Source organism: Colias philodice, chromosome 21, assembly GCF_061535455.1.
Source record: "Colias philodice isolate Cphi_HAF_F1 chromosome 21, ilColPhil1 Martin Lab GWU primary, whole genome shotgun sequence".
NCBI classification, from domain to species: domain Eukaryota; kingdom Metazoa; phylum Arthropoda; class Insecta; order Lepidoptera; family Pieridae; genus Colias; species Colias philodice.
Genome location: NC_143106.1, coordinates 3,879,021 through 3,892,587, shown reverse-complemented (window position 1 = coordinate 3,892,587; position 13,567 = coordinate 3,879,021). Strand labels below are relative to the sequence as shown.

The window sequence follows — 13,567 nt, the reverse complement described above, 5'->3', positions numbered from 1 at the left end:
ATACATCCCAAAACACACCCCATCACTTTCATCCAGTGTTTTTTTTACATGATTCGCGTTATATAGCGGTAGCGGTATTCGACGTTGCAACGGGAAATTCGTGGTGGACTGATGTTCGCTTGAGACAGTAGTGACGATCTGGTGTAGGCACATAGAACCGAAAGAGTAGAAGAAATTAGATTGCTCTAGCGGGATTACGGGTGGTCGAGAGGTCAGCCCCCCTAGACAAGTGGCTTTCTATTAGCGTAAAGTTCAATAGAATAGATAATGAATGTATGAGATTGACGTTTGATTACGACGAGGACGACGATTGATTACGTCAATCTCATACATTCATAATCTATTCTATTGAACTTTACGCTAATAGAAAGCCACTTGTCTAGGGGGGCAGGCGTTGTCCTGGCAAGGCGAGAGACGCGTGTTCGAATTTTTCTTATTTAAAAAAAATTCGCCTGAAGAAAAAATATAATTTTAGACAAAAAATCACATAAAATTATACATATTATACATACAATAAAATTTATCCGGCTACAGACAAAAAAAAATATATCAATGTTTAACTTATAATACTTGTTTTTGCATGGCGGTAAACAAAAGTATTTATTTTATCCGTTCAACGATCCGATCCGATATGCCATCATCTGCTTGTGCACGTGCTTCTTCGTCCAAGTTAATATGAAATATTTGTTGCAGTTCCGCGGCTTCCAATTGCTCGAGGCAGCGAGGTTGTATAAACAGGGATTCCCTGAACACATGCCCCTTTCGGAGTTCGCAAGGAGGTATGTCATATAAGATATTTATAAGTTTTGTGATTCATGTAAACTTGGCATGATTTCTTTTTGCTAGGTGTAAAAATATAAAATGTTATGCAAAGAAATCGAAGTGATATGCACATTTTTTATCACTTAGTTTTGAAATTAAAGTATCAATAAATTAATTACTATTATTATTTATTATGAACATAGTTATAGCACATATTTCTGTCATTTCGTTTTTGTAAAATAAGACTGTTTTAAATTATTGCGGTATTGCTCTTCCTCACATTTTTACTAAGCTTTCCGTAGCTCAGGCCTCTTCGATTATAACTAATGCCAAACAAAAGAAAGCCCTATAACAATTGCAATAGATATACAATAGATATACATATCTATACTAATATTATAAAGAGGAAAGGTTTGTATGTATGTATGTATGTATGTATGGTTTTCTACTACTACTACTACTGGACCGATTTGATGAAATTTGGCACAGATAATCTTTAAACCCTGAGAAAGAACATAGGCTACCTTTTATTGCGAAATATGTACCACGGGCGAAGCCGGGGCGGACCGCTAGTATAATATAAATATATATACTATATCACACTAATATAACGTATATTCGAACAGGTATCGACTCCTAGCCACATCGGAAAGTGAAACGCCAGAAACAGCAACAACTCTATCAGAGAGACAGATCGTGGACGACATGCTGCTAACCCTGGACCTGGACGTCACCAGCTATAGACTTGGTCTTACACAGGTTAGTGATAGATTTAGTTATGTATTTGGTTCTTTTGGCAGGATATTAGGAAAAGGATTGAAGACATGTCAACTGTGGTGCTATTTTATTTTCTTCATTTGACAGGAATTTATCGAGCTTTACGAAAAACAGTTTCTCATATGACTATGTTTTTAAAGGTGGGTAATGTAATAGCAGTCTAAGTACTATATTTTAAGATGATGGAAATTTACCACATCGAAATTATCACAAATAGGTACTTTTTATGGTCATACGGAGCAACATGATCGATAAACGCATAATATAGAAAAAAGTACAATAAAAATAATATACAGTTGTTCCAAAGATTACTTCACACTTCACATAAACACTAATTTAACGATTACATGAAAACAAAACTTTTCATATCAATTACTTAACGTTCATCTTCATAGTAATTTCACGGTTGCAATTTTGTAAATTTGACAATAACGATACTCAATTGTTGCAGCATGCAATGTTAAAAAGTGTTATTTAATCTGCATGTTATAACGTTAAAAGATTAAAAAATGCAGAAATATTAACGATAGAAAATAAAAGAAATTAGAGAGAAAAAATATTCTCAAAACTCTTTGACCGGATGGATACACATAACAACACACTATTAGATTGTAGTCACATTAAAAAGCAATTTATATGATTCTCCTAATATATAATTTCATAAGCTAGATCGCGTGTCTAATGATATATAATAATGTGAAGTTTTAGGGCTGTTTGTGTGTCGACGGAAAAATACATCAGTTGCGTCTTTATGTCTCGTTATAGTTTATGTGATCGGTGCTAACTAGATTGTTTCTTGAGAAATTGAGATTATTTTTTCGTTTTGTTTTCATGTGTATGTTCCAATGTTATTTTGTTTTCATGTGTATGTAGTATATTATGAAGACTTTAAATGACATAAACATCATAATTTAACATTTTAAAGTTAACTGTTTGATGAATATTTATTTGGTTTGCAATTGCAAAAACGAACACCTATACAAGTTGACTAGACTGAAATATTTTTAAAGTCATATCCATGCATATCATAAATTAAACTAGATATAGTGCAATGCTTTAAAAATACGTAAACAAAGTTCAGTGAAAGTTTTTACGTAACCGTTATCTATTATAATGTACTGCGACAAGCTGGTCTTGATACTTGGCGGAACGAAATACTCGTTTGATGGATGATTCTAATTCTGTGTCATTATACTAGCATGTAATTTGAGCTTGTCATCAATTACTCGTATAAAGTGGATAAAGTGAAAGATAAACAATGTAAATTTGCCTTATTTATTTTGACAGCCGTATATCATTTTAACACACATGAACAAAAAATATACGTGTAGAACTTAAGTGGTGAACATCGGATTTAAACTATTTTTAATTCGTTTCATGTGTTCATTGCCTGACATTATAGAGAAATCGGTTGCGAATGTCTCGTCAAATAAAATTAACGATAATATATCATGTGTTTATATCGTCACACAGATTTTTGATGTTCTGCTGTTTAATCATGCAGTTCCTAAAAAACAATCTTTAGAGAAATTAATTTTTTCTACACTAAGAAACAATAAACAATATTTTTATTTGGTGGTATTTAAGTACCTTTAACTTGACCAGCGCGAGAATCTGAAAAACTATAAGTTACGATATACAGGGTGTCCCAAAAAGTAGTGATGAACGAAAGCTGGGAGGTAGAAGACCTAGAGGGCTATCCGAATCACCCCCATGTATGTGATGCGATTTTTCGTATTTTCGGAGTTATGACGTTTTTTAAAAATGTTCACCTTTCGCCGAGTACGATGATATTTTCACTCATGGTGACGTCAATTATTGCGCTAGATGCTTGATTTTTTTTTGTTTGCTAAGCTGAAAAATAGGCCAATTCAGTATGGTAACATTTACTATTGTTAGATCTTTGAATGGAATAAAAAAAAGAATTAAATGCCAAGAAAGATAAAATTACCCAGTATGTTCACCACTTCAAGGACCCGTAAAAAAATAAAATCTCATAAAAAAACTTTTCCGTTTGGCTTTTAAAAACTTCCTCTATCTATCAGGTAGCTACCCTAAAAATTTCATTTTATTATTCAGTGGGCTTCAATCGAAAAATTAAAATCTAAATGTGGTAAGTGCAAAAATTGAATTAACATGTTGATTAATAAAAACAAATTAAAACCAATAACAAGGTGTTTCATTACCAGAAATTTTTAAAATGACCCCGCTGTTGTTCAGTGCAAGTGCGACATCACCGTAAAAAGTTGTCTTTTAAATGTCTGAATGACCTTTTATCATTTTTAATGGTTTCTTTTGCTACTATGAATTTCCGGGTTATTTCGTCCAAATTGTGGCAGTCTCTCGTCTTTGTAGTAACCCCACGGAAAAAAATCAATAGGGTTTATGTCCGGGGACCGTGGAGGCCAGGCTAAAGGCCAAAGATACCCTGAAAGATGGATTGGTCGTTGCAGCCTGCGCAGGCGCCGGTAACGCCTGCTTTAAAGCCTGGCCTCCACGGTCCCTCGACCTAAGCCCCATTGATTTGCATCAATGGGGATACTAAAAAGACCTCGGCTACTTGAGAGAATGCCACAATTTGGACGAAATAACCCGGAAATTCATAGTAGCAGAAGAAACCATTAAAAATGATAAAAGGGTATACAGACATTTAAAAGACAACTTTTTACGGTGATGTCGCACTTACATTGAGCAACAGTGGGGCTATTTTAAAAATTTCTTGTAATTAAACACCTATTTATTGGTTTTAATGATCATCATGTTATTAAAATTTTTGCACTTACCACATTTAGATTTAAATTTTTCGATTGAAGCCTTCTGAATAATAAAATAAAATTTTTAGGGTAGCTACCTGATAGATAGAGCATGTTTTTAAAAGCCAAATGGAATAATTTTTTTATGTGATTTTATTTTTTTATGGGCCCTTGAAGTTGTGAACATACTGGGTAATTTTATCTTTCTTGGCATTTAATTCTTTTTTTTATTCCATTCGAAGATCTAACGATAGTAAATGTTACCATACTGAATTGGCCTATCTTTCAGCTTAGCACACAAAAAAAAATCAAGCATCTAGAGCAATAATTCACGTCACCATAAATAAAAATATCATCGTACTCAGCGATAGATGAAAAATTGAAAAAAATGTCATAACTCCGAAAATACGAAAAATCGCATAACATACATGGGGGTGATTCGGATAGCCCTCTAGGTCCTCTACCTCCCAGCTTCCGTTCATCACTACTTTTTGGTACACCCTGTATGTCAAAATTGACATACACATAGGTACTTACACCAAATCTGAGACACCATGTTATTTTTAACATCTCGGGAACTACTCAATGGAATTGAAAATATATTTTTTCATTCCATTGAGTAGTTTTAGAGTAGTTCCCTTAATACAGGTTATACCTAGTACGAGGGCCTGAACCCCAATCTATTGTAACATATTAATGTATGAATTCAAATAAAGATTTTTATTTATTTATTTATTTATTCATTCATTGAATAGACTTTTTATAATGATAAGAATTTTAGATCAAGAGAAGCGGAGCAGCAATGAAAAGAGTTGCAAAACTATTCCTTGCGATAGTAGATGAAGTTGCGTGGGTCAGGTAGTACAATACAAATCTATTTCGTTTCGCTAAGGTTTCGAGATCTCATACGACTGTATCTAATATGAAATAGATTAATTTTAAACTTTAACAATATATGTTAAAATTGTATATTAAAATGCTGATAGCTTTATTAAAAAAGTAGTAATACCATTTCTAAAAGTTGATCGTTAAATAATTGTATCATTTTGAAGCTTAACGCATTTTAACGAACAAAAACATCCGACGGTTGTTATTATGCAACCGTTCACCAACGCTTTTTATTTGGAACTTGCTTTCGTTTTTTCGTACAAAGATGAATTTTCACAAACGGCCTATGTTTCGTTGTTATAGTGTTATGTGCAGTGTTATGTAGATAAGCTTCCTCTCACGTGTGAAGCCACGCATGGTCTCTCTCTGCCCATAATGTTGTGTTCGTGACGAATAAATAATCATAACTATGTTTTGTGCGCACTACTCGTGCAAGAAACTGGCTATATGTAGAGATGTTGTGCGCATTTCGACTATGTGAATTTCTGTACGTTATTAGTCACATTTCTTAGAGGAGATTTGAATTAAGATACATGAGGAAGATTGGGTATTTCAAAATGGAACATGAAAAACAAAAAAATCTATGAGTCCTAGTTTTTGTAAGATAGTTATAATAGCCGATACGACTACATGGTCGTTAGCGTTACTTAAGGCATTTGGTTATTTTATTTTTTTAATTCAAACATATTTTTTTTAATAAATTAACGTTAATCTAGCAGATCATTTGACTTTGAATCGAAACTATTTAAAAAATATAATAACCTTACTCGTCTTTACATTTCTCATTCATTTATTCCTGCTATCATATTGCACGACTCATGATGCGAAGCATCTGAGAGTGCTTTACGATCGAAAAATTTTTTTCGCCTCATTTTTGCAGCTATTCTTATTATTATACCTAGCCTTGTTAGTTCACGGAATCAAGATATTTTGCATACTATTGTCGAGATAATTTAATGGAGATTAATCCCATACTTTTTAAAAATTCATTTACTTCAATAGAATTGGAAAAAAACACCGAAATAGGTCAAAAAATTTTCCTGTCCGTCATGTGTGAAACCTGAAAACACTATAACTTGTGAAAAAATCCATCATTTGAGTTAAATTTTTTTTTTAAATATTCTAATCGACGATTGTAGGTCACTGAATGCGAATGATTAATTAATTCAGTGTCGTTTAATTGCAATTAATAAAAAACGAAAACTACAATAAGTTTTTTTTTTTTTTTATATTTCATAATTAAATGAGCATTATGAGTCGTGCACTTTTGGATTTTCCAAACTTTATTTATTATGCATGCATAGCACACCAAAACATGTTATTCATCTTATTTCCCACCGATGCGGTAATGTCGACCACATTTAGAGGATGCATAGAGGCTAGAAGTGACCGCCGTAGTTATGTAAGGCTACGTAATACTTACGTCATCGGTGTATCATTTCCGAACTGGCTTTCGCGACCTCCTTTTGGCAATACAATGTGACATTAAGTGTTACACGTCCCAATTTTTATACGTAAATATTGCATATTGGCGAAAATATCAATAATATTGAGTGCAAGAGTTCCTAGGAAATCTAGTTGCGTTTTGTTATGAAAGAGCATGATGCTGGTTTTATGTAATCACTTTCTTGTTCTTATTTTAGGTCGGTGGAAATCGGAGATAATTAAATAGTTCATGTTTTCATGTTTGTTTGCTATTTACTTTTTCACTGTTAGACGAAAGGAAGTTTTCATAAATACCTAGTTACCTGAATATTAAGTTGTAATAAAAATGATATTAAGATTCTTTGCATTACGATGTAATGATGATAATATGCGTTCAGTCATTAATCATACCTACTAATTTGAAACTATATCAAAATAAATTAAGTGCAATAATTGTATTATAATTGCAATTGTGTTTGATTGTATAATCAATTACGAGTAGAACCTTATTACTTGGTAAATAAGAAATCTTCAAAAATGAGATCAGAAGATTATGACGGTACTTACACAATCCAATCTTTGTGTACTTACCCACTATCTTTGGATCTCAAAAGTGATTTAGGGCTATAGAACAATAACATAATTAATCTTCCGAGGTGTGGCAGATATCATCTACAGCAAAAGAAATTAACGTCTATCTCTATTATGGAAGTCTGATAGGTAATTTTCTCTTGGCGAACTTAAACAAACATTCGATTGTTTTTAAATGAAGATAAAGATACAAGAATTAATAAGTGAGATAAACCTGTCTTGTACAATGAGGTGGTCAAAAATTGACCGGAAAATTCCCAGCGCTGATGTAAGCTTAGTAAGTTTCTATTTTGAAAGATTTTCTGAAAAACAAGTTCTGTTTTCTTATATATTTGTTTTTAATGGAATTGATAAACTCATTTCATTACAGTGTTATAAACTCGTCTTGTTTTTAATGCAATTGACCTACAAATGTATAATTTATGTATATTTAGTACCTATAATATAATTTTATTGCATATCAATGACGGTCCGTACAATTTACACAAAAAAAAGAATTTAGTGCAACCATAAACTTCGACGGATTTCTTGTCGTTGATTTATAACTAATAATAATATTGATGACATGCGATAAGTAATTAATTATTCATATGATAAATATTGTAAATTTCTTTGAAGTTTTGTATCAAATAACCTCCAACTAAGGATTTTTAAAACAGCATTAATCTTGCATTCATAAAATTTATAAGAATATGAAATTTTATAGGCGTTACTAAAATCACAGTGTTGTATAAATTAATCATAATAACCAAATAGATACTTTTGAATATGTTACGCTATGACCCCCGCGGTGAGGTGAAAAGGGCCAACTTTTTATAAAAGTTGACTGAATGGTGTCTCGACCAGATGTTTTATAGGAGGAAATAGAAACTGCGCTTAGAAACTGGCCCTAGTGGAATCCTGCTAAGACGTGTAAGGAATGATAGTTGTTAGAAACTCTTTATTAAGTTGATGATATGTCGTGTACTTGACCATGTTTTATATGGAGTATCATAATTGCACTCTATAATATTAGAACATGTTTTCTTATACACGTTTTTGTATTCTACCGATTTATAAATATACAGTTAATCAGCCACGGTTTAATTTTTTGTTGAATTCTGAACATTTAAGGTTTAATGAGTGACCTCTATGCGCATATATTTTCGTACTCAATTTTTTGTATTAATAAGTTACTATATTTGGCTAGTTCTATTTTACGTGTATTTACATGTAAGTGTTAAAAGTGTTTATATAAATAAATAACAAAATGCAATTTGTTTCCATTGATTGAGCAGGGAGCACGATCGCATACCGTTAGTTACGTTTCAATGAAGAAAGGAAATTTAAAATTTCATCTATTGTTGTTTCCGTATGTACCTATGGGTCAATTACATGCAATCGTTAAAAGTAGAGTAATTTGACTGCTCTGTCTATGATAGTATCTATATTGAAACTATTGTAATAGAATTGCTTCATAAAAACATATGAAAGGAAGCTTTAATATAAAAACATACCTTAAATAAACGTGTTATTGAGTACCTCTGTCAATCACATGAACATTGCTTATCATTAAGTTCTCAAAAGAAGATTGGGCCACGCGCCCAACGTCGTATTAAATATTATAAGATACATTAAACTGTATTTGTGTTAAAACCCTCATTAACGATCAACATCGGTAAACAAATTAAAACTACATACTAATTAATAGAGTGGCGTTCAAGGCTATTCGAATAACTTGGAAGTTCGTTTAAGTATTAAGAAAACTAAGGCACTTTTATAATATTTAAAGTGTTATTGAAAATATGTAAATTACAGCCAGCGTTCTTACAACGTGCAGTTTAAAATTGAAATTAACAGCAATGTCGTTATTTTTATTTGGAAAGCCTCTCTTACTAGTGTTTCGCCGTATTTGTTGTATTTAATGATTCATGGTGGTATCTAAGTCAAACACAATAGGATTCTATTATAGCTAGTAACGTTTTGTTTTATTTTTTTAATTCGTGTATAGTCAATGTTCGTAACCTAGTAAACAATGATTTACATTTTATATCAGAGAAACTCAGCTATGCCAATCTATGTTTTGGACCTAGAGCCATCATAGAGCTAATTATATAGGTATCTCTAAAACTTTACTTTATTTTTTAACTCACAAAAAACAAATTTTATCTGTAGGAAGTACAGATAGTGAGTGATGTGATCGTGAAAACACTTTCCCACGTAGAAACCATTCATAATTTTTTAAATTATCTTTTACGACTTTGGTTAGCATTTTTCTTTAACCTTCTTTTACGCTCACTATAATACATTGTTGTATCGAAAGGCTTTTCCGTACTCTGCTGTGAGAAATTTCGCGTTCACACTATCCAGTGATAAATAGTAAATAGTACTAATAATGATAAATAGTAAATAGCTCAAATAGGACGGCGTTGTTGTGGAACTTCGAGAAAGAAAAGTCATGTGCGCCCACACTAATTAATTTTGGATTTCTTTTTGTGGAAATATAGTTTATTATTAATTCATAAATCACTTTCCCTATCCAGTATCCAGTGATAAATATGTAGTAAATAGTACTAATAATGACAAATAGTAAATAGCTCAAATAGGACGGCGCGCGCGTTGTGGAACTTCGAGAAAGAAAAGTCATGTGCGCCCACACTAATTAATTTTGGATTTCTTTTTGTGGAAATATAGTTTATTATTTCATAAATCACTTTCACTAGTTGCAAGATTTATATCTTTGGTTACACCAAGGGCTAAAGAGGTTGATAAGTTTTAGCAATAAATGCATTATAACAAATTTATTCATCGCGTAGATATTTTCGTTGTGATACAAAAAATTTGACGTTTTATCCAAATACTCTTTCTTGCAAGAAAAGTACTGTGAAAGTGCTATAACAGTTTCGTGTATGCCGTATGACCGTTAACAACGAAAATGTAGCAATTGTGTGTGTAACTTATAGACTCAATAACCGCAAGAAAAACCTTTACGATGTCCAAAAATGAAAGCTTAAACGTGCTCAAGATTCGGTATACCTCAATTCTCAGCCATAAACGAGCAGTTAACAATGTAAAAAGAAGTGATTCTAACGTACTGAAGTAATATTCCAAGCTTTCACACCAGACACTGGAAAGCGTGGGCAAGATTATGTAAATAGATGTAAAACGTAGGTAATGATAGGGCTATAACCGAAGATATAAATTTGATTAGCAATGATATAACGGTTATAATGGACCTACTCATAAAGTGAATATTATTTTACATATTTTCGATTGATATAAGGAGGAAGTGACGTCGTAGCGGAATGTATCGCATCAAATATTTGAAATTATGGCTGGGTCGTAAAACATTTTTCGAGTGCAAAGTTTAATTTGATCGTTAAATAACGTTATGAGGTTAATACTAATTGGTTTCGTATTTTTCATTTTGATTATATTAATTATAGGGAATTAGAAAGTTACAATAATCTACGAATTGATTCTTTTGCCGATGTAATCAAGAACGACCCTAAATTATAAGTTAAAAATTTAAAATTCTATCAAATCATATCGAACACAATCACAGAATCTGCATAATAAATGAAGATAGGTACTATTTCTACTAATCTATCATTAAATGTTACTGGGTCAGTAAATGTAGGAAGTTATTGACCGATTTACAACTTCTGCTCGGAAAGAATGACTATCTAAGATTGGGTTATGTAACTCGTTGGTTGCTATTGCAGTCGGCGACTGATTACTATTTGTACCTTAGTGTATTGGTTACATAAAACAAGTGGAAAACATCGTAAAAATAGGTCATTTTCGTTGAAAGTAATAATATGAAAATATTTTGCCGTAAATACAATGTTACAAAATATGGCATGTTTATGTGTTAAATAGGTTCATAATTAGTCGTAAATTAGGTAAGGACGTAATTATTTTTTCAGCAATATGGTACAAAAATACGGAAAACACATTGCTTAATCAACCGTCCGTGTACAAGAGGTGCACAAAATTGGATTAAGAACTTGACTATATTCTGTTTAAGCAAGAATATTACGTAATCACCTAGTAATGCTATAATCAATATGAATTATCTTATACTGCTGATTATCACGTGACTAACTATTGTATGTATCGATCTTCGTGATTAGTTTCCAAGAATAATAGCACCTTTAATTGGTATTTATTCTTCTATTCCTTTTGTAATTATGATCTTCGTTTTGGTTATATAAATTCTATGTTCTAGTACTAGGGTTGGCACTGACTCATTTTCAGTCATCTGTACGAGTATTGTAATGTTGAATTTTGTTTGTTTGGTTGAACGCGCTAATCTTAGGCCCTACGAGTCGGATTTGAAAAATTATTTCAGTGCAAGATAGCTCATTAATCGAGGAAGATTACAAGCTATAATATCATCACACAAAGATCAATAGGAGAGGAGCAATGCTGGTAAAACCGTGCGGTACCTACAGCTAGTGGTAGTAAAATTTATACAAGAATTAACGAAATAATATTTTGAATAGGTGCTATAAAAGTTAGTTAAAAGGGATAGGTTATGTGAGGCAAATAAATCATAATTTTTATTTCACTTTCACGCAGCTGCTCGTTTATTGATTTCTGTTAAAGACCATAATTTGAAGATCTCAAGAACGAGAAGTGAATCTAATATTAAAGATAGATCACGAGCAGATACGTTTTTGGTTGTTATATAAAATCTATATGTATAAAAAATTTAAATTTTTCCTAAAAACAATAATATCTCCAATATTCACGTTATATTTACTATGCACTGACTTTTCATGTATTGCCTTTAAAAAATTAACAAGCAAGCATGTAAACACATAAATAAGCGCTTCGTTATCACAACATAGGCATTGCACTTAACTTTCATTCTTATCGAATAAAATGGATTATTTTTAATTGCGTGCCAATCCTTTACTTTTAAAAACTTTCAAAATACAAGATCTGCTATCGATGGTGCATCTGGTACCAGTAGGTACGGGTAATTATTTTCTCTAAATGTATCAAAGTGAGAGGTACTCGGTATCGATTCATAAAGGAATAATCCAGTTTTGGAAACAGAAAGTTGAATCCTGCTCTACATTAAGGTTTAATGAGAGATGTTTATGAGATGCCCGACGAATTTCATTTTAACGATGGCTTTATTGCATTTTATCGGTTAACTGTGGTAAATTAAAATGTAAATTAAATGTTATATTTTTTTGCGTTCATGACTTCCACATATTCATATAATTAAATGCGTACATGTTTTTGTTAAATTTTGACACATCGACCCAAAGGCCACGCTCTGTTTTTATTTAATTTTTCTTCATACTAAGATATCTAAAACCTATATAATTGATTATTGTCTTGAAAATTGTCCGTAAATTTATGTAAATATATTCATAGATATGAAGCGATTCATATTAGATTGAAATTTTCAGAGCCACCTTGAACTTTGACCAGTGACTAGACTAGAGAGACTGTTGTCTAGGTCGAGGCAATGACAATTTTAACAAAGCGCATTGGAAACGTTTTTAAGAAAATGCTGCAATCGCTATTGGCAATTTAATCAAAATTTGTAAGCATTTAAAAAAAGAAGTAGACCACAATTTTATACAGGTATAGAGAGAAATTTTTCATCAAGGTGCTTCGATAAAAAATATAAAGAGTGAAACTATAAAGTAAAAGACCTAATAATGTATTTGTTTGATTTATTTATGTGTAGAAAAAATATGTAAATAATATTTGAACATGTAATTAAAATTATACGGTGTTTTAACTCGATATCCATTTATCTAAAAGTTAAACAATTGCTATGGGTATATGCGTTTATTCAGAAACATTTCTGAATGCATTTGCCTAAGTAAAGAGGGAATATAGGTTTATGTAAGACATTTCTTAACTTGTGAGTGAGGTTATGTTATCTCGAATATAAACATTGAGATGGTTTCAAATTGATTTATAAAAGATAATTAAAATAATAATTTTATTTAGAATTGCGATTGAAGATTTGTTTAAAGAATTACGTTTATAATTTACGTCTTTAATTACATTTTAAAATTTATAATTTACACGTACGAAATTATGCATTCTTTATAATATCAATTTATAAAATCACCGCTATAAATCATCCACTACTAAAATTAATTTGATACTTAGATAATAAATGTAGGTGCAGATTGAATCAGACACTGACCAGACAGTTCTCCAAGATCGTCAGCTCACTGGAGCTTGAAGCTAAAACAAATGCTAGCATATATCATATTGCAGTATTTAATACAAAACATTGTCGATGTCAATGCGAGCGATATGTAAATTGAATCTAGTTGGGTAACGTGGACGCGGCCGGGTAACGGGTTGGTGCCTGTTGGGGCGGCTCAGTCTGTTGCCGTGAAGCGTGCGAC

General features: G+C 31.8%; 1 protein-coding gene across 1 annotated transcript in view; it reads left to right on the top strand.

Moving 5' to 3' along the window:
- Positions 1-13,567, top strand: part of Mhcl (Myosin heavy chain-like) — a 184,232-nt gene that overhangs the window by 93,641 nt on the left and 77,024 nt on the right. Inside the window, exons 20-21 of the mRNA XM_089708942.1 lie at positions 694-779; positions 1,389-1,521. Of these exons, the coding sequence (XP_089565068.1) occupies positions 694-779; positions 1,389-1,521 (219 nt within the window). The remainder of the gene's footprint in view (positions 1-693; positions 780-1,388; positions 1,522-13,567) is intronic.